The sequence below is a fragment of the Suncus etruscus genome, chromosome 2 (genome assembly GCF_024139225.1).
Source record: "Suncus etruscus isolate mSunEtr1 chromosome 2, mSunEtr1.pri.cur, whole genome shotgun sequence".
NCBI lineage: Eukaryota > Metazoa > Chordata > Mammalia > Eulipotyphla > Soricidae > Suncus > Suncus etruscus.
The window spans coordinates 37,776,726-37,803,886 of NC_064849.1; the positions used below are offsets into that span (position 1 = coordinate 37,776,726).

The 27,161-nt window shown below is 39.7% G+C and overlaps 1 protein-coding gene across 4 annotated transcripts in view; it reads left to right on the plus strand.

Annotated features, from left to right (window-relative positions):
• FERMT2 (FERM domain containing kindlin 2) overlaps positions 1 to 27,161 on the plus strand; it is a 104,846-nt gene that overhangs the window by 24,355 nt on the left and 53,330 nt on the right. For all 4 annotated transcript variants that reach the window (XM_049767196.1, XM_049767205.1, XM_049767213.1 and 1 more), the window contains exon 3: positions 21,003 to 21,236. In XM_049767196.1, the coding sequence (XP_049623153.1) occupies positions 21,003 to 21,236 (234 nt within the window). The remainder of the gene's footprint in view (positions 1 to 21,002; positions 21,237 to 27,161) is intronic.

Consider the following 27,161-nt stretch of genomic DNA (forward strand, 5'->3'; position numbering starts at 1 on the left):
ACACTCCTAGTGGTGATTGGAGGAACCATATGGGATTGAATCCTGGTCAGTCACATGCGAGGTGAGTGCCCTGCCCACTGAAGTATCTCTCCCACCCATTTTTATTTTAGAATTCCCACATAAGATGCAGGAAAAATGTCACTCTTCAGTGCCTAATGAATTTTCTGCATTAAAAGCTAGATGCACGGGGCCAGATAGCATGGAGGTAAGGCATTTGCCTTGCATGCAGAAGGACTGGTTCGAATCCCAGCATACCATATGGTCTCCTGAGCCTGCCAGGAGCAATTCTGAGCGTAGAGCCAGGAGTAGCCCTGAGCACTACCGGATTTGACCATCCCCCCCCAAAAAAACCCAAAAAACTAGATGCTGTGTTTTGATTTGGTCGCTTTTAGCTTATTTTTCTTGTCTATGTCCATTGCTTGGCCTCTTGAGTGCTTCTTTTTTTGTTTGTTTGATTTTGGGCCACACCCGATGGCTCTGTGCTCAGAACTTGGTCTTAGAAGGCTCCAGGGGCCATATGGGATGCCAGAAATCAAACCAAGGTCTGTCCTGGGTCAACCACATTCAAGGCAAACACCCTAACCACGTGCAAGGCAAATGCCCTACCGCTGTGCTATCTCTCCAGCCCTGATATTCTTAAATCAATAACTTTAAACTCTCATGCGTAAAAAAACTCAGCTTCCGCTTGTTGCCATGCAGGAATGACTCTGACCAGACCGTTTTTTTTTTTTTTTCTTCAAGTGGGTTTTATGGAGGAAACAGGCAGGAGGGTGGCCTAACAGCAAAGCCCTTTGGAAAATCCAGCCAGCTTCCAACCACCAACACAACTGCCAATATCAACCGCAACAACACCATGCCCGCCCCCATCATCCATCTTGGGTTTTTATTCCTCCGCCCCCTTCCCAGGCTACTCTTCTTAGTTAGAGAAGAGACAGGGGTCTAACTGAGAGGTTTCTAAATAGGGACAAACCCCTATTTTGGGGAGTGATATCCAAGATCCATGGTGTCTGAGTCTGGTGTCATTTGGTATCTGGAATATGGGGTTTTATTAACTCATTACTTTTTTTTTTTTTTTTTTTTTTTTGGTTTTTGGGTCACACCCGGCGGTGCTCAGGGGTTACTCCTGGCTGTCTGCTCAGAAGTAGCTCCTGGCAGGCACGGGGGGCCATATGGGACACCGGGATTCGAACCAACCACCTTTGGTCCTGGATCGGCTTCTTGCAAGGCAACCGCCGCTGTGCTATCTCTCCGGGCCCTTAACTCATTACTTGATACTATTTCTAAAAAAAGCTTCATCCATTTTTCTCCTTTCCCCTTTTAATGGTTTGAATGATTAAGTCAAAATATAAGAATAAGATGAAGGGGATACTCAACATCTTTAGTTCTGAAATGAAAGGAATTTGTAAGATAGACATAGTTAGTGGGTGAGTAAATACTTTCTGAGACTAAAGGGTTGTGATTAAACAGTAAAACTAATATCCAGTGTTTTTTTGTGTTTCCATAAATATTAGGGATTATGTTACAAAAATAATTTCAAAAATGTATTTCAGCATTTTATTTGTAGAGCCTATCTTTACATGTAATTGACATTGAGAAACATTCTAAGAGTTGTTTATTTGTTTTAGGAATTGGAGGGAAAGTAGAAACCAAAACTGATGTCAGTAGCTTAGTAAAACAAAGAATCTTGGCCTAAGACTACATAGTGTACGAGGCCGGAGTGGTGGTGCAGTGGCAGGGCATTTGACGAGCATGTAGCTGACCTAGAATGAATTGTGGTTTGATCCCTGGTGTCCCATATGGTCCTCCAAGCCCAAGCCAATGTCCCAGTTTTCCTCTCCCCTCCTCCCTGCCTGCCCTTATGGCACAGTTTTCTTCTCTCTCTCTCTCTCTCTCTCTCTCTCTCTCTCTCTCTCTCTCTCTCTCTCTCTCTCTCTCTCTCCCTCTCTCTCTCTCTCTCTCTCTCTCTCTCTCTCTCTCTCTCCTCTCTCTCCTCTCTCTCTCCAGTATTGTTACTAAAGGGGTATCTTATATATCACTTATCTTATATATCACTTTACCTCCTTTCAGTGTAATCTTGTCCAGTGTGATCATTTCCAACTATTATTGTGGTTTCTTCTCTGCCCTAACTGCTCTTTGTGGCAAGCTTTTTTTTTTTTTTTGGCCAGGGATCGAACCCAGGTCAGTCCTTGGTTGGCTGTGTGCAAGGCAAAATGCCCCCTACCCGCTGTCCTCTCGCTTTGGCCCCATACTGTCTTATATGCATATATACACACACATATGAGTGCAGTCATTCTGTGTCTATCCTCCCTCTGACACAAAATGAGATATTTCAATATAGCTAATCTTACATTTTATTTCTTGATGATTTTAAAGATATTTCTTTGTTGGGATAAATGTCTTCTTAGAGTAACAAAAGATACTTAAATTGGGGTTGTTAAACTATGTCCAGCAATTCTTGGGTTACTTCTAATACTGTGTTCATGGGGTTGCCATTGGGCAGTGATCAGGGTACCAGGAATTGAACTAGGATCACCTATTTGCAAGGTAGGCACTTTACCTGATGTATTATCTATCTGGTCCAGGATCTTTACAATTTTCAATAGATGGATATTTTTAAACCAAATATTGTATGCCAGGTACTATGCCAGGCTCTAGAAAATAAAATGGGGATTCAATTAGAGAATGTCTTTAAATTTTGGTAGGGAAGAAAGCTCCCTCTTCCTCCAGTGAACAACAAGCAAAACAAATACAAATTTTGATATGTGGAATCATGGCATGGTTGAAGTAATAATGAAGGACATAGTATCTTGTTAGGGTGGTTATGAAAGGCTTCTTTGAAAACATGGAACTTAAACTAAAATTTAAAAGATTATAAGAAATCAGAACTTTGGGGCCGGGCGGTGGTGCTGAAGGTAAGGTGCCTGCCTTGCCTGCGCTAGCCTTGGACGGACCGCGGTTCGATCCCCCGGTGTCCCATATGGTCCCCCAAGCCAGGAGCAACTTCTGAGCACATAGCCAGGAGTAACCCCTGAGCGTTACCGGGTGTGGCCCAAAAACCCCCCCAAAAAAAAAAAAAAAGAAATCAGAACTTAAAGAGTGAAATAACCTGTTAAAATCTAGAGAGGCAAGAAAGAGCTTTCTTATTAGTTCTTAGAATAAAAAGGAGGTAAGTGTGGCTGAAGCAGGGAAGTGGGGAGGATGACATAGGATAAAACTAGAGGAGTAGATGTGACTTATTGTGTGGGATTTTATAGATTATGTTAAAGCATTTGATTTTATGTCACATGTGATTGGAGCTGTTAAAGGATTTTCAGAAGAGGAATAATAGGATCATGCTGAATGGGTCACTTTGACCTGGTGTGGAAAATCAGAAGGGAATCAAGGAGTATAGTAGTCAGTGGAAGAAATGATGGTATCCTTTAATAAGGTGGTACCTCAAGATGGATGTGGAGATCTTTATGTATTAGGACCTGAGATTTGCTGACAAATATGGCGGCGGCAACTACTAGATTAATACTCTTTAGTAACTACTAGTAAAGGTAGGAGAAAATTAGAGTAAGCATACCTAGGCTCTGTGTACATTATTGAGCTTTACCTACACTCTGGGTTTTCTAGATTAAAAATTTGGGATAGTGCTATATCAAGCAGATTGTATTGTTGCCATTTATACAGTAGCATAAGCTGATTTCATTCATGTCTCTGTCAAATATTTGTAATTTTGACATCATTTAACTTTTTTATTCTCTTTTTTTTGTTTGTTTTTTTGTTTTTGGTTTTTGGGCCACACCCGGTGGTGCTCAGGGTTTACTCCTGGCTGTCTGCTCAGAAATAGCTCCTGGCAGGCACGGGTGACCATATGGGACACCGGGATTCGAACCAACCACCTTAGGTCCTGGACTGACTGCTTGCAAGGCAAACACCGCTGTGCTATCTCTCTGGGCTCAACTTTTTTATTCTTTGTGTGTGTGTGTGTGTGTGTGTGTGTGTGTGTTTTGGGTCACACCTGGCAGTGCTCAGGGGTCATTCCTGGCTCCAGGCTCAGAAATTGCTCCTGGCAGGCACGGAGGACCAAATGGGACACCAGGATTCGAACCAATGACCTCCTGCATGAAAGGCAAATGTCTTACCTCCATGCTACCTCTCCGGCCCCAACTTTTTTATTCTTATTTTATTTTATTTTATTTTATTTTTGGTTTTTGGGTCACATCCGGCAGTGCTCAGGGGTTACTCCTGGCTCTACATTCAGAAATTGCCCCTGGCAGGCACGGGGGACCATATGGGATGCTGGGATTTGAACTACTGTCCTTCTGCATGCAAGGCAAATGCTTTACCTCCATGCTATCTCTCAGGCCTCGACATCATTTAACTTTTTAAAAATAATCATGTACATCTTGGGGAGCCAACATTGGGATACTTGGGGATTGCTACTAACAGTGCTTAGGAGGACAAATGGTACTTGTGAGGGATGCAAAGCGTGCACTCAGCCTTTTGAGCTGTCTGTGCAGTTTCTATTGCTGTATCTTTTCTTTCTTTTATATGGTATCATGATCTTTGATGCTGCTATCAGTTATTTTGGGGTACCACTACCCACTATATAAAATGGAGAACTTGATTGATAAATATGCATGATCTGACTGCTGCATTTACTGGCTGTAGTTCTTCATCTCCTTGTGCATATCATTCCTTAAGATAGCCATATTGAAATTAGACCAGTTGGTAATTGTGTATAGGAGACCTTCTCCGGCCATGAGAGATTTTCTGTTCATTTTCCTTTTTTTCCTCTTTCTTTTCTTAAAGTATTTTCTGAATTCAGGGGAAAAAAGAAAATAGATCAGTTGATATCCCTATAATGACTTTAAAGTGAAAGGGGTGTGTAGAATGGCTCTCACTTAAGTCAGAAGATAGACATGTTGAGGCTTAGGAAGGAATGTATGTCAAGACTGATAGGCTGAAAGCTTGCTCTTCTTTGTTGAGAAGTTGGGAATACAAAGGGAAGGAAATTTAAAGCTTGACTCTAGTGAACACATGACTGATAAGAAACAAAATCATTGCTTATTGCTGATATGGGGAAAGTTTGAGTGGTTGGATAAAAGATAAAACCAGCCACACCTCCCATAACCCAAGCCTAACCTAAGAGCAAAACCCTAACTCTTCAGTTGTATGAAGGCCAAGACATGAGAAAGCTTCAGAGGAAGAGGTGAAGCTAGCAGATTTAAGGAAAGACCATATATATCTCCCTAACACTGCAGTGCAGGGTAAAGCAGTTAAGTGTTGAGTTAGAAGTTGTAGAAATTTATCTGTAAAGGTGTAGCTGAGATATTAAAGATGACTGCACTCAGCAACAGATTTCCATTACAGACGAAACAGCCTTCTGTTGGAAGTTACTGTGTATGTTTTTCTTAGTAGAGGGCAGTTACTGCTTGGCTCTAAAGCTCAACCTGACTCACTTTTAGGAACTGAGGTAGCTAGTGAGTTGCTTTTGCAATCTGCTCATTTACTATTCTAGAAACCCTGTGATCCTAGAAAATTAAAATGACAAAGCAACACTGTTCTTTTTTCTCTCCCCTACAATAAGCTTCATGCTAATGACCAGTTCTTGATGTCTGTTGTCTTTGGGTATTTGTTATACACCTACTTTGTTCTTTTTATATCCCAGTTATGAGAGATCATTCTTTGTCCTTCACCTTCTGACTAACTTTACTCAACATAATATTCTCCATATCCATCCGTGTAGCAGGAAATTTTGATTTCATCTTATTTTTTAAAAAGGTGAGTAGGTATACCTTTGTATTTATATACCATACATAATTTCTTTATTCAGTCATCTGTTTTGGGGCACTAGGAGTGTTTCCAGATTTTGGCTGGAACAGTGCTGCAATGAATATAGAAGTCCAGATTAGAGTTTTGGGGTATATGGAATAGGTGCCAAGAAGTGGAATTCCTGGGTCATATGAAAGCTTGATTCCTGGTTGTTTGAGAGGTGTCTATATTGTTTTTCAAAAGGTTGTTTTACAAAATGTACCCATCAGCATTCCCACTAGCAGTGATAGGGTCCCTTTCCCCCACATCCATGCTGGTTATTTTTATTCTTTGTGATGTGTGCTAGTCTCATTGATGTATAATAATCTAATTGTTGTTTTGATTTCTATGATAAATGACTCCAATAAATAATTTCTCTGATAAATAATTTATTTTTAAGTGTCTCTTGACCGTTTGTATGTCCTTTCAGAGTTAGTTTCTTCCCCCATGTTTTAATGGTGTTGAATTTTTTTTTCTTGTAAAGTTTGACCAGTGATTTATATATCTTGGATGCTAACTCTTAATCAGATGAATGGTATGAGATATAAGTTCTCCTTGTATTCCTGAGTCCCTGGATTTAATTTCTAGCATTGCATACAAAAATGTGACAAAGGTCTAGAAAGGTGCCTTGGAGGCTAGAGTGCATGCCTTGCATACAGAGATCACAGTGCATGCCACATCTCCCTCATCTTTTCATTTTTAATACCACATCACATCTTCTCCCTCAGGAGTACCAGGATGGTCTGGTTGTCTCCACCATCTCTGGATATCATCACATCACTGGATCTGGCAATACTGGACCAACTACTGGGGAAGAGAATTAAAACTAGAGGTGGAGTCAGGCGATGTGACTATGTAGCTGCAAACTCATAAAACTTTGGTTCTTTTGAGTGAACAAAGTAGGAGATGGTTTTTGAAATTGAAATTATTCCCAGTGAAGATACTGTGAATAGCAAAGATTTTAGAATACTACAGAAAGACAAGGATGAAGCTGTGGCAGTGGTTGACAGGACGACTCTAGTTTTGGTGAAAGGTCTGAGGGACTATGCTTTCGTTCCATGTTACAGAGAAATCATCTGTGAAGGGAAGAGTGAACAAGCAGCAGATTTAATTGTTGTCATATTCAAAGAATTGCCAGATCTACCCCCATCCTTCAACGACCAGCAATCAACACTCAGCAGCCATCAGCATAGAGGCAAGAGCTCCACCAGAAAAAGATTATGACTCACTGAAGGCTCAGCTGATGATTAGCATTTTTAAGCAGTGAAGTAGTTTTAAATTAAATTCTGTACATTGTTTCTACAAACAACCCTGTTTCACTAAGACTAGAAGGCTGAGGCATTGGTGTAGATCTCTTTTCTATGCACTCAGAGACCAAAACATTCATTGGCTTGTTTTGTTTAAGTGGCCTGAAACTTGAATTCAGAGTATCCAAAGTGTCCTCCTATTGAGTTTGAATGCCTGTAAGGCCTCTAGATAGAAGCATGACACAGGCAGTAGGATATAAACCGGTACTCTTGGCAGAAGGTTACACTGCATTCTAAATTAAGATAGTTATAGATAAAAAAAAAAGATAGTTATAGATGCTATCTAAAGCCATGGACATGGACAAACTACTCAGGAAGATTGTCCAAGGAGAGAAATACATGGTGGCTTTTGGAAGTGGGAAGAGTAGCAGAAATGATGTATGGGAATTGATGTCCGATAGATAGGAAGAGAGACAGCTGTTTCTAAAGCAGTGCTCAGGAGACCTGGGGGCCATTCCAGGAAATAACCTAACTGGCTATGGGTGCTAGGGCTTGAAAGTGTGATACTGCTTGGGCCCTGCAGTGCTAGGGAGACCATGATACAATGAGAATCAACTCACAATACTGTACTCTCTCCCTGGCCTTGAGAGATAACTCTTCTCTCATAACTTAAAGGCAAGGGCAGGTGACCCCTTTGGGTATAGGTTTAAGGTTTGTAGAGTAGGTTGCTATATAAATGAAAGAGGAAGTAGAATCCATGGTTGTTTACAGAAAGAAGGTTATTAAGAATTTGAGGAAGACTGAGACTTTTGAAGAGGAGTAATGGAGAGGAAAATACTTAGAATTGTTGAGTTGTGTGTTGGTTCCTAAGATAAGGTAATAGTATCATTTCAGGTGACCTTGGCAAATTGAAGAGGGGAAAGTCCTTTTAAATTTGACCAATGAGAAAATAAGTGGCACAGGTAAATGGTGGCTCTTGAAACTTATGGGAGTCAGGAGGACACTGCCCTTTGTTGTTGGGTTTTATCAATTTGTACAGCTTGCGTGCTTTCTATTGGGTAGTGTCAGAACAGTTGAACTGTAACTTTGTATTTGTAGCTTCAAGGACTGACGTATACTTCTCCATCAGTAAAGAAAAGCTAAATTTTTTATTGGTTTATATATTGGGGGACCACACCTGGTGACACTTTGCCATCTCTAAAACACTAAATTCTTTTTTTTTTGGTTTTTGGGCCACACCCGGTAACGCTCAGGGGTTACTCCTGGCTATGCGCTCAGAAGTTGCTCCTGGCTTGGGGGACCATATGGGACGCCGGGGGATCGAACCGCAGTCCGTCCAAGACCAGCGCAGGCAAGGCAGGCACCTTACCTCTTGCGCCACCGCCCGGCCCAACACTAAATTCTTTAATATAGTAATATTCATACTTTTGTATTTGATGGTTAAGAAGAAGCTGAAGAAAAGAAACATCAGAAAATATTAGTGGTTTCAAGAGTAGTTAAAAGCTTTTGACTTGCGGGCCCAGAGAGATAGCACAGCGGCGTTTGCCTTGCAAACGGCTGATCCAGGACCAAAGGTGGTTGGTTCGAATCCCGGTGTCCCATATGGTCCCCCGTGCCTGCCAGGAGCTATTTCTGAGCAGACAGCCAGGAGTAACCCCTGAGCAATGCCAGGTGTGACCCAAAAACCAAAAAAAAAAAAAAAAAAGCTTTTGACTTGCACATGTGAATCTGAATTCTATCCTTAGTGCCTCTCATCATTTTTTGAAGAGTATTCTGTTATAATCAAAGGAGGAAATTTTTGTTGATTTGAATGTTATTTTAGCCATTTGAAATTAATTATATGAGCTTGACTGCTGTTTTATTTTGTTTTAACATATTATAGAGTTCAAAGTTACTGCATCTATTAACTAGGGAGGAATACAGAATAATTCTTTCCAGAATTCTGGCAAAATGTTTTAGAAAAATTAACAGATTTTATAAAACTTACTAGAGAAGTAGGTCCTTGATTAACCATATTATAAAATAAGCTAAGTAGTTTTTTGTTTGGTTTTGGATCACACTCAACACTGGTCAGGTCTTTTTCCTGACTTTGCACTCAGGTGATCACATGTGGAGTGCCAGGGATTGATTCCAGGTTGGCCATGTGCAAGGCAAGAGCCTTAACTATTGTATACTCTGATTCTTCCTGACTAGCTCTTAACTTCTAAAAATTTACTAAACAGACAGAATTTCAAACAATGAACTTTTCTTTCTCAAAAGAGGAAAAATAACTGGTTTTGTAATGGAGTTGCCAACCCTCTTAACCTTCTTCTTTCCTGAGGAATTTTATATTTTATGCTGCTTCTGAAATTCTACAGACAGAATTTTGGAACTATATCCAAATTAAAGAAGGTCAGACTATACCACATAACTAAAAGTCATGACACTAGAAATATTGACTATCATAACATGTTAAATTTAGTTTTGTTTTTTTTTTATGTTGTTTGTATTTGGGCTACACTTGGCTGGCTCTACACTCAGGGATCATTCCTAGTGAACTTGGGGGAATATGGGATGCTGAGGAGTGAACCTGGTTGTGTACAAGACAATTGCTCTACCTACTGTGTTATTGCTTTGGCCCTGAAATATGGTGTATTTAGCGAAGTCTACCTTGGTGGAAGTTTGGTGACTGGGACAAGAGCTAGACTAATTATATGTGTGTGTTCCATCAGTTGTCTAGTGCTATATTTGGAATGCTGAGACAACCTTTGTGGGGAATAAAAGCAGAACGTGAACCAGAACCTACATTGTGATTGACATAAAGGAAAGATAATCAAAAGATTTTTAGAATATGCAAATACATAATACATCAATAGTATTATTGAATCTTAATACTGCACAAAAATCATTTTAATATTCAAGATTTTCTTTGCTTGTTATTATTTATCAATAATTTATTTGTGAATATATATTACAGTATCTTTTTCGGTGTGGTGGTGGCTGTGTTGGTGATTTAACCCAGGAGCTCATACATAAAGTGTGCACTGTACCACTTAGTTACAGATCTGGCCCTTTAATTACCCTTTTAACATCAGCATAGATTTTTGTTTTATCTTTTTATAAGAGCCATACCTGGTGGTGCATGGCACTCTGGAGCCATTTCTGGCAGTGCTTGATTCAGAGGTGTTGGAGTGGTGGTATGCAGTGTTGAGGAAGAGATTACCATACCCCTGAACCTCAGCACAATGCTTTTATGTTTTTATTCAGTCTTTATCAAGAAAATACATGGGGGCCAACGAGGTGGCGCTAGAGGTAAGGTGTCTGCCTTGCAAGCGCTAGCCAAGGAAAGGACCACTGTTCGATCCCCTGGCATCCCATATGGTCACCCCCCAAGCCAGGGGCAATTTCTGAACTCATAGCCAGGAATAACCCCTGAGCATCAAACGGGTGTGGCCCAAAAAAACAACAACAAAAAATGAAAATACATGAATGTATTTTTGCTTTTGCATTACACCCCGTGATTCTCAAAGCTTACTCCTAGCTCTGTGCTTAGGGATCACTCCTTGCAGACTTGAAAGACTATATGGGATGTTAGGGATCAAACCTGGGTTGGTCATGTGCAAGGCTATTCTCCTGCCCACTATACTATCACTCTGCCCTAAAATACATAAATGGGGCCCAGAGAGTGTCTATGTAAGTTCCAGTTGCATTGTGTGACATTGTTTAACTTGCCACTGTAAATACAAGCTATGCATATCTAGTATACAGTATACTAGATAATGTTCTTTCCAGAGTTAATGCGTTGAGATATATATCTTTGCACATTCATACAGACAGTTCGTACAGTTGAATGCTTTTTTGTGTGTAGTTGTCTCTTATATTTGCTTAAGTAAATGATTCTGTTGGTGTACCATCATTTTTCTCAGAAATTTGATTAATAGACTATTTTGTAATTTCTGAATAGAATTGATATATTACTGTGATTCTGAATGGGCCACTTGTTGGATTTCATGTGGAAATATTAGACTTTTAAAAAATAAAATGCATAATAGTGTACAATGACAGTACCAAAGGAAGATTTTTTTAGAAACTCAGAAATATTGATTTGAATGTTTAAGAGAACTATATCAAATGTCGCACATTTTGAACTGACACCGAGAAATAGTAATTCTCTGTGGAAAAGCAGTCACATCAAAGGGTGATAATAATTATAAATGTGTTCTCAGCTTTACAAGGATTATTCCAGTTGCTATTTAAGTTGATTCTGTAATAGCTTCTCTTCTGACATTAAGGGGCCAGGGACATAGCTCACAGGGCTAGAGCACATGTTTCACATGCAGGAAATCTAGGTCCCATCCCTAGCACTATACTTTATAGTCCCCTGAGCATCTCTACGTGTAGCCAAGAAAAAGGCAAACCAAAAGATACCTAAAGTAGGCATCCCCTTTCTCTCCTGTATAGATAGTGAAGATTTTTATATTTATTGCCATCCAACAACCATTGTAATTCAACTTTTATTTCCACTCCCACTTGAACTTCTTGCAGGGACTCACAATTTTTGTTTTGTTTTGTTTTGTTTTTTGGGCCACACCCGTTCGATGCTCAGGGGTTACTCCTGGCTAAGCACTCAGAAATCGCGCCTGGCTTGGGGGGACCATATGCGACACTGGGGGATCGAACCGCAGTCCTTCCTTGGCTAGCGCTTGCAAGGCAGACACCTTACCTCTAGCCCCACCTCACTGGCCCCAAGGAACTCACAATTTTATTCAGATTTCTGTCCCACTATTCTTTAAAGCTATTGAACCAAATCACTTTCCTGTTTAAAGCCACTTTTCATACCTACACCCAGTTTGTTTTGCGCAGGTTCCAGGCATTAGTGTATTTGAAAAGTTGCTCAAATACTCCTAATGCTAAGCAAACTGAAAGCAACAGCTCCAGTGAATTCTTGGGTAGTTATAAGATACTTTATACAACTTTGTAAAATGCAAGATACTTGGCTTGATGTCAATTTTTTTAAATTTCTTTACCTTGATATTAAATGTATTGACCTTCAAAGATGGCATAGCTGAGTTCTCGTCACTGTATCACGTAAATATTTTATTGGTCGGTAGATACCTGTTACCTAGTGATTACTTTATTGTTTGTTCTTATTCACTTAATTGGAAGTGATTGTCCCAATGCTAATGCTGGTTAGATTTGCTGGCATTTGGATTCTTTAAGAATGCTACCAACAGGGCCCGGAGAGATAGCACAGCGGCGTTTGCCTTGCAAGCAGCCGATCCAGGACCAAAGGTGGTTGGTTCGAATCCCGGTGTCCCATATGGTCCCCCGTGCCTGCCAGGAGCTATTTCTGAGCAGACAGCCAGGAGTAACCCCTGAGCACTGCCGGGTGTGGCCCAAAAACCAAAAAAAAAAAAAAAAAGAATTTTACCAACATTTTTACTATCTCAGTTTTACTATCTCAGACTTCTGGTGTCTAACCAGCATAGCCTCTGACACTGTTTTGCTGTCATTAAATAACTTTTATTTTTCTGGTTGTTTGGCAAATGAACTAGTGACACTTGTGTGATCTTTTCTGGTGCTCTGCTGCTTCTGCGCAGTTTCTTTTTTTCCTCCTTTATTATTACTTACCTGTATTTTGGAGCCACACCCAGCAATTTTGAGGGCTTATTTCTGGCAGAGATCGGGAGATCTTATGTGTTGCTGGAGATTGAACTTGGGTTGGCCACGTACAGCCAAGTATCCTGCCTGCTCTACTCTCTTTCCAGCACCTATCTTTTGTTTCTGTGGATAAAAATGGTATTGCAACCAAGACATTGTTTTTCTTTCTATGACACAACTTAAAGTTTCTTTTGTAAATAGTAGCAATCCTGCAAGAAAAATAAATTAAGGGGCTCCAAATACGAAAGAAGTAAAAGTATCACTATTTTAAGATGATCTAATAAATTTAGAAGACAGTGAAAAAGAAAAGATTTTTTGGTATGTAATCTTTGCATCATATGCCCTTTTTGCCTCTTCTAGTGGGAAAAACAAGTGTAGATTGACGGGAGAGTTAGATTTTAAAGGGGAAGACAGACACATATCAGAGTAAGTACTGTTTCTGAGGTCAGATTTCTAAGATGTGAAAATGAGATTTCTTAATATTAGAGTCCCACACAGCTATTCTGTAGAAGTCCAGATAAGAAATATCAGGGAGTTTCTAGGCCTTTAGGTGTCTGTCACAATTACTTTTTTTTTTTTTTTTTTTTTTTTTGGTTTTTGGGCCACACCTGGTAACGCTCAGGGGTTACTCCTGGCTATGCGCTCAGAAGTTGCTCCTGGCTTGGGGGACCATATGGGACGCCGGGGGATCGAACCGCGGTCCGTCCAAGGCCAGCGCAGGCAAGGCAGGCACCTTACCTCTTGCGCCACCGCCCGGCCCCCACAATTACTTTTACTCTGCTATTGTATTGCAGAAGCAACCATAGGGATAGTATGAATAGATGGATGAAATTCCACTTCATAAAACTACTTATAGTTGCTGAAATTAGAATTGTATGGGAAGATTATATAAAATATTTTGATTTTTTTAAATAGTCTAACATTTTAAGTATAAAACATGTTCAAGGACAACTAATTATGAACTTTTATTTTTATTTTATTTTATTGGGTATGGGGTCACACCCAGCTGCATTCAGGGGTTACTCCTGGTTCTGCATTTAGAAATCACTCCTGCCAAGGTTGGGGGACCATATGGGATGCCAGTGAATGAATCGGAGTCCATCCTGGGTTGGCAGCATACAAGGAAAATGCCCTACTTCTGGGCTATCACTCCAGCCCCAATTATGAAATTTTAAATCATACCAGGACTGGGGTCAGAGCAGGTAGAGTATTTTGACCTGCATGCAGCCAACCTGGGTTTAATCCATGGCATCCCATAGCTAGCCAGGTTCCCCTGAGTTAGCCAGGAATGATTTTCTGAGTGTAGACCTAGGATTAACCGCTGAGTATCACTGAGTATAATTCAACCTCCCCCATAAATAATTCATTATACTATAATCAAGTGGTTATATTTTTATGTTTTCTGTATATATTATTGGAGGGAAGTACGTGTGTTCAGTGATAGAGTATATTACAATATCTGAGCCCTTGGGATTGATTCCTAGCAAATTTACCACTCACTCCTCCCCACCAACGGACACAGCCCATTTTAATTAATGGACCACACAAACACAGGCAGAGGCAGTGTTTGGCTTCTATATGGCTTCTGTAAAGACTTCTGTATGCTGTTTGGATTTTTTTTTGTGTGTGTGTGTGGTTTTTGGGTCACACCCGGCAGTGCTCAGGGGTTACTCCTGGCTCCATGCTCAGAAATTGCTCCTGGCAGGCACGGGGGACCATATGGGATGCTGGGATTCGAACCGATGACCTTCTGCATGAAAGGCAAACGCCTTATCTCCATGCTATCTTTCTGGCCCCATGCTGTTTGGATTTAAGAAGCTCATTCTCAAGTGCTAGTCCTTTTCACATTTCAGCTGTCTTCAAACTTTAGTATTCTCTGGCACATTTCCTCTTTATCAGATTTACTTGTAACTCATTAGTCTAAGGAACTACTCATCTCCTTACCAGATTGGTGCTTTTGCCTTTGTGATTTAGCTGGTTGACGTTGCTTGAGGCTGTCTTTTATTTTGGTCTTACCACTTTGCTTTCTGACCTGATATAACTATAAAACAGCTGGTTTGTATTTATTTTAATAAACATCTCTTTCAGACTTATAACAAATGCCACTAAGATCTCCATCCCCATTACAGTTCCCTAGCAGTTGTGGAAGACAGATCTGCTTATACACCAACAGTGTCTCTGTCTGAATATAGAATGGGCAACCCTGTGTATGGCAGCCAGGAAGTACTGGAAGTTATATTGCCCTTCAAGCAGACCTCAGCCAAGGAAGTGGTTAGACATCCCAGCTTTCTCTTTACTAAGTGTGACTTATTTAAGGCATTTAGCTAGTTCCTCAGAGGAACGCTAAAAGGACTGAATTCCAGTTATCTATACCAGTTCAACTTAATTTATTAAACTGGTAATTCCCCCAGAATGACACTTTTATTCTTTAAGCCTATGCCTTGTAATTTCTTTTATCTATTTTGCTTTTCACCACAGTTCTTTTTTTTTTTTTTTTTGGTTTTTGGGCCACACCCGGTAACGCTCAGGGGTTACTCCTGGCTATGCGCTCAGAAGTTGCTCCTGGCTTGGGGGACCATATGGGACACCGGGGGATCGAACCGCGGTCCGTCCAAGGCTAGCGCTGGCAAGGCAGGCACCTTACCTTTAGCGCCACCGCCCGGCCCCTTCACCACAGTTCTTAATATCTAAAAATAGTTTACTTACTTATGCCATCTTGTTAATTAATGTTAAATATTTGTCCATTTTTTGATTTTTGGGCCATACCCGGCAGTGCTCAGGGAATACTCTTGGCTCTCTCAGAAATCTCTCCTGGCAGGCTTGGAGTACATATGGGATGCAGGGCTTCAATCCCAGGTCTGCCCCAGGTCGGTCGCATACAAGGCAAACATCCTACTGCTGTGCTGTTGCTCCACTCCCAGGTTTTGTCTTTTTTCTGATTTTTCCCTCAGGTATGTTCCCTGGAGTTCCTTTATACCCTGCCCCCCATCCCCAGTCTAAGATATTTGTATCTAAAATTCTTACCTCAGGATTGCCTTTTGAAGGAATCCTAGTGATTTAAGTCAGTATTTGCAGTAATTATTTATAGTAATAAATAGTTTACTGTTATCACCATCACCTTTCCCTCCCATCTTTTCTTATAATGGGACTATATTCTGTAGCTTCTTCCTCCATGATTGACATTAATTTCAGAGCAAAAGTGAATGGACTGGAGTTTCTGAGAAATAAAATATTACTCATCTACCTATGTGTAGGTACCTCAGTTTAGTTAGACTTACTCTATCTGGTTACTTTGGTTTTTTTGTAAGTTATCTTTTTTTCTGTTCTGGGTCCTCTATTCCTGGAAAATAAGTCATTGATAACATATGTGACAATGATGCCTCATAGCATATGAAAAAGTTTTAGTTTTAGTTGTCTGTTGTGAGATCAGATGTTTTATTGCTTAAAATGGGCAGATTTTGTGCTGAAAAAGAATTTAAGGGGGTCAAAGCAACAAGTATGTGCATTTCTTGCATGCAACCTCCCTGGATATGATACCCAGAGCTCTGCCAGTAGTAAACCCTGAGCATTTTCAGTATCTCCCTAATTTCCCCAAAAAGTAAAATGTAATTTAAGAAATTGATACCAGGGTATAAAGAATAATATAGAAGAAAGAGCATTTGACTTGCATGTGGTAGACCTGGGTTAGATCTTCCACATCCCATATGGTCCCTTAAGCCTGCCAACAGTGATTTCTGAATGCAGAACCAGCCAGTAGTAAAACTTGATATGACCAACCCCCCAAAAAATTTAATAAATGGTGCTGTATACATCATATCCCAATAATGTGACTAATTGTTGCAGAACAGTTTTATGTACTTCTCTAGCCAGGCTTCAAATAAATGACTGGATGTCTCCAAGGCAGATATTAACATTACAAAATGGGAATAAAATTACAAGTAATTACATTGCTTTCACTAAAGTGCTTGCAAATTCAATCACTTATTTTTTAATATTACTATGCTGAGGTCTGACTTCATGAAGCATATGTTCTATTGCTGAGTCATCTCCCTGACCCCTAAAATGTTTTTCTACCATGTGGGGGATTGGAAATCCTTTTTTACTTTGGATATTTCATGGTGATTTTTTTATATCAAGTATACGTCATCATTACAAAAAGTGTTATAATGTAGAAATTAGATGGAGGATTTGAGTTTGACAGCTGTTGTTTAAAAAAAATTTTAAGGGCTAGAGTAGTTGGGCATTTGCTTTGTACACAGCTAATGCAGGTTTGGTTCCTAATATTCCATAATCCATAGCCCATAGACCACAGTATTTTTGTTTTTTTCAGAGAGACACACATTTATTAGGGGCTCTGCAGCATCGCCCCTCCTCCGGGACAGCTGAGGGCCCAGCACCAAGGTTGGGAGGGATGACAGAGCCCTGGATGGACATATGGAACGTGCAGACGGATAAACACAGGCACAGATGCACAGGCACAGAAGGGCATACTGCATGCACCACAGCCACTGGACACAGACAAAGTGCAAGCATTGGGGTCCCTGCATAGACAGAGCGGGGGCTACGGAGAGGACCCCAGTTCCCACATGGTAGGCACATGACAGCACACAGGCCTTGCCCCCAGCCAACTAGCTGTATCACAGTAGAATGAAGGTACAAGGACATGGGGGACCAGGCTGTGGGGCACAGAAACTTGGGGTGGGGGAACCATCCCCACTTGTACTGAAACCTGAAGTTACTCCCCCACTCCCTTGAAGTGGCCACATCTACTCAGCCCTGTGCCCTCTCTCCCCACTTTGGTCTTGCCTCTGGGGCTGGTGAGTCGCAGGCAGGGGGAGGGGAAAAGGATAGCCCATAGACCAGGAGTACTGTCCAGTGTGGCCCCCAAATCAAACGAACAATAAAAGGTCATAATTAACATCAAACTCTTAGACTGACACCTGTTACTAGCTCATTCTCCTCTCCACACAAAAAGCCTAAGGTACCGCAGTGTTCTTCATTGGGTTCTAACTGTAGATTTGTGGATACGATGAATTGTGCCTCTGTAGAGCAGTCCGTGAGGGAATTCTTTGTTCTGGAGCCTATTGATCTGCAACACACCTTTTCTTCCTTGTTCTTTTTCTGTAAAAACCCCTTGTTGTGACTAGACAAATGACAAATGGTTGCTTTTAGGATGACCTTGCCGTCTCCCCTGCTATTTACTGCTGCATATTTCCTTCTTGCTAATGAAGTTCTTTCTTGAACCCTTCAAAAAAAAAGTTTGTAATTAGTTGGCCCTTGAATAACATGGATTTGATTTTTTTTTTTTTTTCTCATACCCAGTGGCACTCAGGGGTTACTTCTGGCTCTGTACTCAGAAATCTTTCCTGGCAGGATCAGAGAACAATATGAGATGGCAGGGATCAAACCCAGGTTTGTCCTGGGTCAGCCACATGCAAAGCAAATGCCCTACCACTGTGAATAGCGTGGAACTACTCTAATGCCTCCTTGCCTGAACCCTTTTTTTTGTTTCTGAACCCTTTTTTTTAAACAACTAAGTTGGTGTTTTTGTTTGTTTTTGTTTTTTATTCACTACCCCTTCCCTTTGTTGATGATGGTGTGAGGGAATGTCACACATTTCAGTTTTAGTAGGTGGCAGGCCCTTGGTTGCAGTTGTCAGATTACACCTGTCACCAACAACAGTGCAAGAGAAAGCTTGTCTGCTGATTTTTTTTATGTGTGTGTGTGTGTGTGTGTGTGTGTGTGTGTGTGTGTGTGTAGTTTTTGGGTCATACCCAGCAGTGCTCAGGGATTACTCCTAGCTCCATGCTCAGAAATTGCTCCTAGCAGGCACAGGGGACCATATGGGATGCCGGGATTCGAACCGATGACCTTCTGCATGAAAGGCAAACGCCTTACCTCCATGCTATCTCTCCGGCCCCAGGTTTTTTTTTTTTGTTTTAATAATAAGTTAAATGTTTGTATTGCTTATTATAACATGGAAGCACCATGGCTTATAGGGTTAATGTTAATTTTTTTTTATTTTTAGTGTGCTATAGCCTCTCAACCACCCAAGTCAAAACCTCTTTAGCTGGGACTGAAGAGATAGCATGGAGGTAAGGCATTTGCCTTTCAAGCAGAAGGTCATTGGTTCGAATCCCTGCATTCCTTATGGTCCCCCGAGCCTGCCAGGAGCAGTTTCTGAGCTTGGAGCCAGGAGTAACCCCTGAGCACTGCTGGGTGTGACCCAAAACAAAACAAAAAAAAAACAAACGAAAAAACCTCTTTAACTGTCTTTATTTCACTTCTGATCCACTTTGCCCTTCCTCAGATTCCCTGTATTTGGTAACCTTGTCCTGTTGTCAGAGTCCAATGTTTTCATTCACCACTATCCATTTGTTCTTTTATATACACAGATGACTTAGAGCATTCAATATTTTTCCTTCTCCCTCTGGAAAACTTAACATGATGTTTTTTTCTAATTCCATCCAGGTTGAAGCAGATGACAAAATTTTACCTTTTTTGTATGCTAAGTAATATTCTATTGTGTATAAAGACTGCAGTAGTCCTTATCTAATTTATTCTGTGCACTGGTTGTTTCTAGATCTTAGTTATTGTAAATCGCACTGCAATGAACACAAATGTGAAAATATTTTTTTGAATTAATGTTTTTATATTCTTGGAGTGATTGCTACAAGGTGGAATCTCTTAATCATCTGGAACACTCCCAGGCCCTTTTCACCTATCCACCCCCAACCCCCAGTAAAAGAAGCCTGGTATTTTGGTATTGATGGGAATGTGGTGAGAAAGAAATCTTTATCATCTGGGTTCAGCCTTCTTGGAGGCTAAACAGTATGGAGGTTATTATGTTTTTCCTTTATTTTTTTAACTTTACTTTTCTTTTTTTTATTACTCTTTTTAAAAAAATATTACCTAGAGGTAAGGAAGATAGTACAGGTGTTAAAGCATACATGTGGGGCCGGGTAGGTGGCGCTGGAGGTAAGGTGTCTGCCTTGCAAGCGCTAGCCAAGGAAGGACCGCGGTTCGATCCCCCGGCGTCCCATATGGTCCCCCCAAGCCAGGGGCGATTTCTGAGCGCATAGCCAGGAGTAACCCCTGAGCGTCAAACGGGTGTGGCCCAAAAACCAAAAAAAAAAAAAAAAAAAAAAAGCATACATGTGAGTGATCCTGATTCAGACATGGGAGTGATATCACTAGATAGCTATCGCTAGGTGTGATAGACTGCTAAACATCTATGGTTATAGCCCTGAAGCCCCAAAGCATTGATGGCAGGTCTCCCATTATCCTTAAGGTAGTCTAGGTTAATCCTGTGCACTGCAGGAATGATTATTACTGTAGCCTTATGCCTTCTCATTAAACCTCTTTCCTAGTTGGCTGAGAACCATCATGCAGGGCCCTCAGAGTTTCCTGAGCACTATTTAGGAGGACCCCCTCCCAAATAAACATTTATTTTAGGTTCTTAGTATAACACATTAATTTTAAAATTCTTCATTTTTATTGCCACTTTAAACACTAGCTGGAGTTAGGTTTTATTTTGCAAGTTTACTGTTATGATTTACTTTTCTATGTATAGCCAAATTGTGTGCGAATCACATTCTTTGGTTTCATTTAATTAACTACCAGCCCTGCTAATTTTTAATAGATATAAATATTTTCTTTCACACTTGTGCCCAAATGTCTTGGTAAAAGAAGTTAGTGAGACATTTTTAGTTAATCTCATATTGTGTTTGGGGCAGTGTATATGGTTGATACACAGGGGTTTTTTTCCCTCTTAGTCTACAGTCTTACAGATGTATTTTTTAACATGCTCATTTTCAACTGGGATATTGAATTTTTTTGTTTTGATTTCTTAACCATTTTTACTGCTGCATATGTACAACTTTGACACCCTCTACCTTAGAAACTTTAACCTTCTCACTTGTTTTATCATCAATATTGTCCACTCTTCAAGGCTAAAGACACTCTAGCACCATTATTAATCCTTCTGATTCCGGTCTCCTAGATTCTCTTTATTTTCTTGATGCCTTGTTAAGCCATTGTGTTTCCTCTCTCTCTTTTTATAATGTGACCCATGCTGAACCTGACCCCAAGCATTATTACTTATGCCCTGTATTTTGACTCAGCTACCATGTATATTGGTTTTCAAGGACAGAAAAAAGTTTCAAGCTATTTAGCATTGTTCTCATTTGTTCATATAACAGGAACCTAGTACTTTAAGGTATTAAATAACCAGCTATTTAGTTTTGCTGCTTTTAATTTTTCTCAAGATGATGTGTTATTTTTAAAATACATTTTTATTTATTTATTTTTCAACAGATGTTAAAAAAGATTGGTCTGACCATGCTCTCTGGTGGGAAAAGAAGAGAACTTGGCTTCTAAAGACACACTGGACATTGGATAAGTATGGCATTCAGGCAGATGCTAAGCTTCAGTTCACTCCCCAGCACAAGCTGCTCCGCCTGCAACTTCCCAACATGAAGTATGTGAAGGTGAAAGTGAACTTCTCTGATCGAGTCTTCAAAGCTGTTTCAGACATCTGTAAGACTTTCAGTAAGTAGTAGATACATTCTTCATCGGGAGGGAGGGAAGGAGGGAGGGGGAGAGAGAGAGAGGAGAGATTCTTCATGAACAGAGAGAGAGAAAGAGAGGGGGAGGGGAGTAGGGAGAATGTGAATATGTTAAAGTTTTTGTAGGGGGTACATAGACCAGCAGGATCTTTGCTCAGGGATCACTCCTGGTAGTGCTTGGAGGACCAAGTATGGTGCTGGGGTTGAACTGGGCTTGTAGTTAACCTTAATACTGAGGGGTTGATTTTTTTGGTGTTTTTTTTTTTCATTTTGTTTTGTTTTGTTTTTTGTTTTTTGATTTTGGGGCCTCATCCAGTGATGCTCCTGGCTGTGTGCTCAAAAATCATTCCTGGCTTGGGGAACCATATGGAACTCCGGGGATCGAACCGAGGTCTGTCCTGGCTCAGCCGCGTGCAAGGCAAATGCCCTACCGCTGCACTATTGCCCAGCCTCTATGTTTATGTGAAACTTTTATTTTTAAGTTGTTTACTTTAAAGAAATTAATTGGATTGTGGTGGAATTGGACGAAACTAATAGAGAACTCCTTTTTAACTAGAAGTGTATTAACACTCCTTATTATATAGTACTTTATTATGACATTTTTATGGGAATGAAAGAAACACTTGTTTCAGAAGGATGTAGCTTTTGCATCATTTTCTTTAAATTGTCAGGGTTTGGTTTCAGTAAATCAGCCAGATTGTGTCATTTCCTTCATCGAAGGAAAGCACACAACTCCTAAGGAAATGACTATGAATGTTGTCTTCCTTAACCAGTGTACAGTCTGAACACTCTTGTAGTAATTCTATTTCTGAAATGAGATTACTTTTGGCTGACCTAGTTATATCACATGACAGGAAATTTTCAGCCATCAGAGAAAATGTGAACTGACCATTCCACTGATCCATACCTCTTCTGCACCATAGATTGATTGATGTTGCTGTTTTGATCTATTGACTCTGGAAATGCAATAGCTTTATGTTTAGTGGATTTTTTAAGGAAAAAAAGCATAAAGACACAAAGATTTATATAAGTTTCCTCATTACAATTGTTTAGAATTAATATTTTATTATTTATCAAATTTTATGCCTCCTTCAGTTTATCTAAGTTCTTGAATCGAAGTCTTTTCAATTTCTCTAAATAAAGTGACTACTGTCATAGGTTTGGTTTCTCTTTCTAGTACATCTCAAACTAAATAAATACATAAACATATGGATATATTCATGCATGTATATTTATGTCCATGAGTAATATGGTACTGCCATGTAATACTATTGTGTTCTTAAGCTGCTGTTTTATACATGCATGCAAGAATTTCTCTGGAGTATTTATTTACCAAGATGTGGAATTGCTGTCCATATATATGCCTCATTACTGTCAAATTGTTTTCCCAAGTATATGTCAGTTCACATTCTAGCTGGCATTGTTTGAAAACTTGTTCCCCTAGATCATCATTAGCATTCTTACCAGTTTTTATTATTACCAGTTTTTAGTAGTGTTTGCTTCATATTACATTTTTGTTTAAAAAATTTTTTTTGGCCCATTTAAGTTTTGCTTTTGAATTTCTCATTTATATAATTTGTCCCTCAAGCTCTCTAACTTTAATCTTAGAATAGTTCTGGGTTTAGGGAAAAATTGATCAGAAAGTAGAGTACCCATTTACCCATATCTCTAAACAACTGTCCTATTATCAACGTAACACACCAAAATGCTTCTTCTGGTATGGGATATTTATTCTTTGATAAGCTTGTGTGACACATCATTTTATTCAGAGTTCATAATTAGATTAGGTTACATTCTTGGTGCTTCCCATTCTTGTTACTGAGTGTCACGAATGAATGTTAGATTTTTTGGTGCCTTTTTCCACCGAATGATATGGTCACATAATAATCTTTTGATGTAATGATGGATTATGTTTGTTGTTTTTGGATATTGAATCAATCTTTGCACATTTAGTATAATTTCTACTTGAATTTTTAAAATCATTGTTGAATTTAATATACTATTTTTTATAAAAAATTGTACTTGTCAAGTCAACGACAACAGAATTGATACCCAATCTACAATAAGCTATACAAATAGGGACCAGTTACACTAGCATTATTGAGGGTAAAGGAGGGAGATATGGGATGCATGCTGGGAACAGGGATGGAGGGAGGACAACACTGGTGGTGGGAATGCCCCTCATTCATTGTCACTGTGTGCCTTAAATATTACTGTGAAAGATTTGTAATTCACTTTGGCCATAATAAAAATTAAAAAAAAGTTTTTACATGTCTATAGTTATGGTATCTCTGGTTTTGATACTAGAGTAGTGCTGTTGGCCTTATAAAATAAACTAGAAAATATATTCTCTTCTTTAATCTTCTAAAAAATATTGTAGAAAATTAGTATAATTTGATTCTTAAATGTAGATAAATACGTTTATTTTTTGTGTGTGTCCCCAATAATATTATTTTGACTATAACATCTAAAGTGTGTAAAAGAAAGAAATTGAATACCATTAAACTAAAATCATGCATAATAGAAGAAATTAAAATGAAAAGTAAATTATGAAGTAAGAAAATATTTTTAAATTATATATCTGATAATGGTTTAACATCCAAAATGTATAAGGAGTTCCTAGAAGTCAATAGCAAAATAAAACTCCAGTTTAAAAAATTAGCAAGGGGTGGGGGAGGGGAACGGAGAGCTAGCACAGTGTAGGGCTTTTGCCTTGCACGCAGCCAACCCAGGACAGACCGAGTTCAGTTCCCAGTATCGCATATGGTCCCACGAGCATGTCAGTTTGATTCCCAGGCATTCCATACTGTCAGGACCATTTTCTAAATGCTGAGCCAGGAGTAACCCCTGAGTGCTGCTGAGTGTCACCCAAAAACAAAAACAAAAACAAATAAAAAATGAGCAAAGGACCTGAAAGGACATTATTTTCTTTTTTCTTTCTTTTTTTTCTTCTTATTTACTCACTGTGAAAAACAAAGTTATTTATGGTTGGGTTTCAGGCATACAATATTTTTTAATTTGGAGGGGGCGTTTGGGCCACGCTCAGCAGTGCTCAGGGGGTTACTCCTGGCTCTGCACGAAGAAATCGCTCCTGGAAGGCTCAGGGGACCATATGGGATGGTCTGTCCCGGGTCAGCTGCAAGGCAAACGCCCTACTGCTGTGCTATCACTCCAGCCCCCACACATAAAATTTCAACACTGTTCCCTTCACCAGCGTCCAGTTCCCTTCAACAGTGTCTCTCCTACCCACCTGTTTGCTGCTATGTGAGACATTTTTCTTTTTACTTATGTTTTTGCACTGTGTTGTACAGTTCTGTTGCTGATAGGATTCATATATAACACTTTATTTTATTTTTTATAATATCTTTATTTAAGCACCTTGATTACAGACATGATTATAGTTGGGTTTCAGTCATATAGTGAATAACCCCCTTCACCAGTGCAACATTTCTATCACCAGTGTCCCCCTTACTATTCCCCCCTCTGTATTCGAGACAGGCATTCTACTTCTCTCACTCATTGACATCACCATAGTTGTCAGTGTAGTTATTTCTCTAACTGTAATCACCACTCTTTGTGGTGAGCTTCATATCATGAGCCAGTCCTTCTAGCCCTCATTTCTATTGTCTCTGGGCATTACAATAATGGCTTTTTTTCTTAAAATTTATAGAGTAGTGAAAGTATTCTGTGACTTTCTCCTGACTTATTTCACTCACCACAATAGATTCCATGTACATCCATGTATAGGAAAATTTCATGACTTCATATAACACTTTATTTTTAAATAATATATTTAAGCACCATGATTGTAAACGTGTTTGTAATTTGGTTTCAGTCATAAAAAGAATGCCGCCTTCACCAGTGCAACATTCCCACCACCAATTCTCCCTCTTCCCCCACCTCCTGCTTGTATTTATTCTTTATATATATATATATTTTTTGTTTGTTTGTTTAAACACCTTGATTACATACATGATTGTGTTTGGGTTTCATTCATGTAAAGAACACCACCCATCACCAGTGCAACATTCCCATCACCAATGTCCCAAATCTGCCTCCTCCCCACGCAATCCCCGCCTGTACGCTAGACAGGCATTCTATTTCTCTTACTTATTAACATCGTCACGATAGTTGTTAATGAAGTTATTTCTCTAACTGCACTCACCACTCTTTGTGGTGAGCCAGTCCTTGTAGCCCTCATCTCTATGGGCATGTCTTTGGACATTGTTACAATAATGTCTTTTATTTTTCTTAAAACCCATAAATGAGTGAGATTATTGTGTGTTTATCTCTGTCCCTCTGACTTATTTCACTAGTATATTACTTTTCCATGTCCATCCAATATACAACACTTTTTAGCACCACATCCTCTTCCCACTTGCAGGCTTCTATCTCATAGACCCTGCCCTCTCCTGTTCCCAATCCCTTTCAATGGTGTGTTTCCTAATGAATGCCAGTTCTCATTTGTTTTTATTATCTTTGGGTATTTATTATTCCCCAAAATATCAAGTGTTTCTTCATAGCCTGCATATGAGAAAGATAAACTTTATGTTCCAGTCTCTTTCCATCTGACCAACTTTACTTAGTATGACATTCTTCAGGTCTATCCTGTAACAGCAAATTTCATGGCTTTTATCTTTACTATGTCCACTTAATATTCTGTTGTGTATTTGTACCCTAGTTTAGCTGGAACTGATGCTGAGGCTTTGGACTTCAGTCTTGTCCACCGAATAAAGCTAATATTTTCACAAGCCTGACTGTCTGCGAGCTGTTTACCCGCCGCTTAACTCAGAACCGCCGGCTGAACAGGGTGGCAGATGCATGCTCTGAGCTGGAGGGGAAAGACCTCATCCTCCATCCCTCCATCAGTCAACCTCTTCAGGGGCTGACTTGCAACATTCACCCTAAAAAGATGTTTTGTTTTGTTTTGTTTTTTTGTAGACATGACTAGCAGGAAGCTGATCATTTTTCATTGATCTGATAAAAGTGTTTAGATAATTAAAGAAATTTACCCCAGTGCACTGATATTTATTGCAATGCCACCACGAGAAAGAAATAGTAGTTGCTAGTGAAAATATGGGAAAGGGGAACGCTTTTGCTTTCTTGGGAATGTAAATTGGTGGGGCTTTTAAAGATAACAGGATGGTGACTTTTCAAAAACTGTAAAAGTAGGACTTCTGTAGGAGCCAAGAATTCGACTTTTGGGAGTTTGTACAAAGGAAAAAATATATGTTGAAGAAAGAGTTTCACTCCCCTGTGTTTATAGTAGCATTTTTATAGTATCTAAGATATGTAAACAATCTAGTATCTGTTGCTGAACAGGTGTGAATAGTTAAAGAAATTGTGTTTAGAGTATGTATACACATAGAGATGTGCATAGGGACACACGAGGACATTATTGGGTCATGTGAAGGGAATCCTAATTATAACAGTATAGATGGGTCCTAAGGACATTACATTAAATAATTGGTAAATCAGACCAGAAGCAAATATTGGGCCACGGAGAATGCAAAGAGCTAGTGTGCATGTTTTGCATGTAGGAGACCCAAGTTTTATGTCAGCACCATATGATCTTCAGGCATTGCCAGAAGCAAATTTTGCTCTGAGGAGTAAACTGAGCAGTGCTAAGTGTAGCACACACAAAGAGTAGAAAAATGTTTTGATTTGGGGCCAGACTCATCAATCCTCAGGAGTCATTCCTGGTTCTGCATTCAGGAATTACTCCTGGTGGGCTCAGGAGATCATACAAGGTACTGGGTGTTGAACCTGAGTTTCCCATATACAAGGCAAGCACCCTACTTGTGCTATTGCTGTGCTATTTCTCTGGTCCCAAGAAAAGTAGAAAGATATTTTATGATGTTTCTTCACATGTCTGATACAAACAAAACAACCAAACTCATTGAAAAGA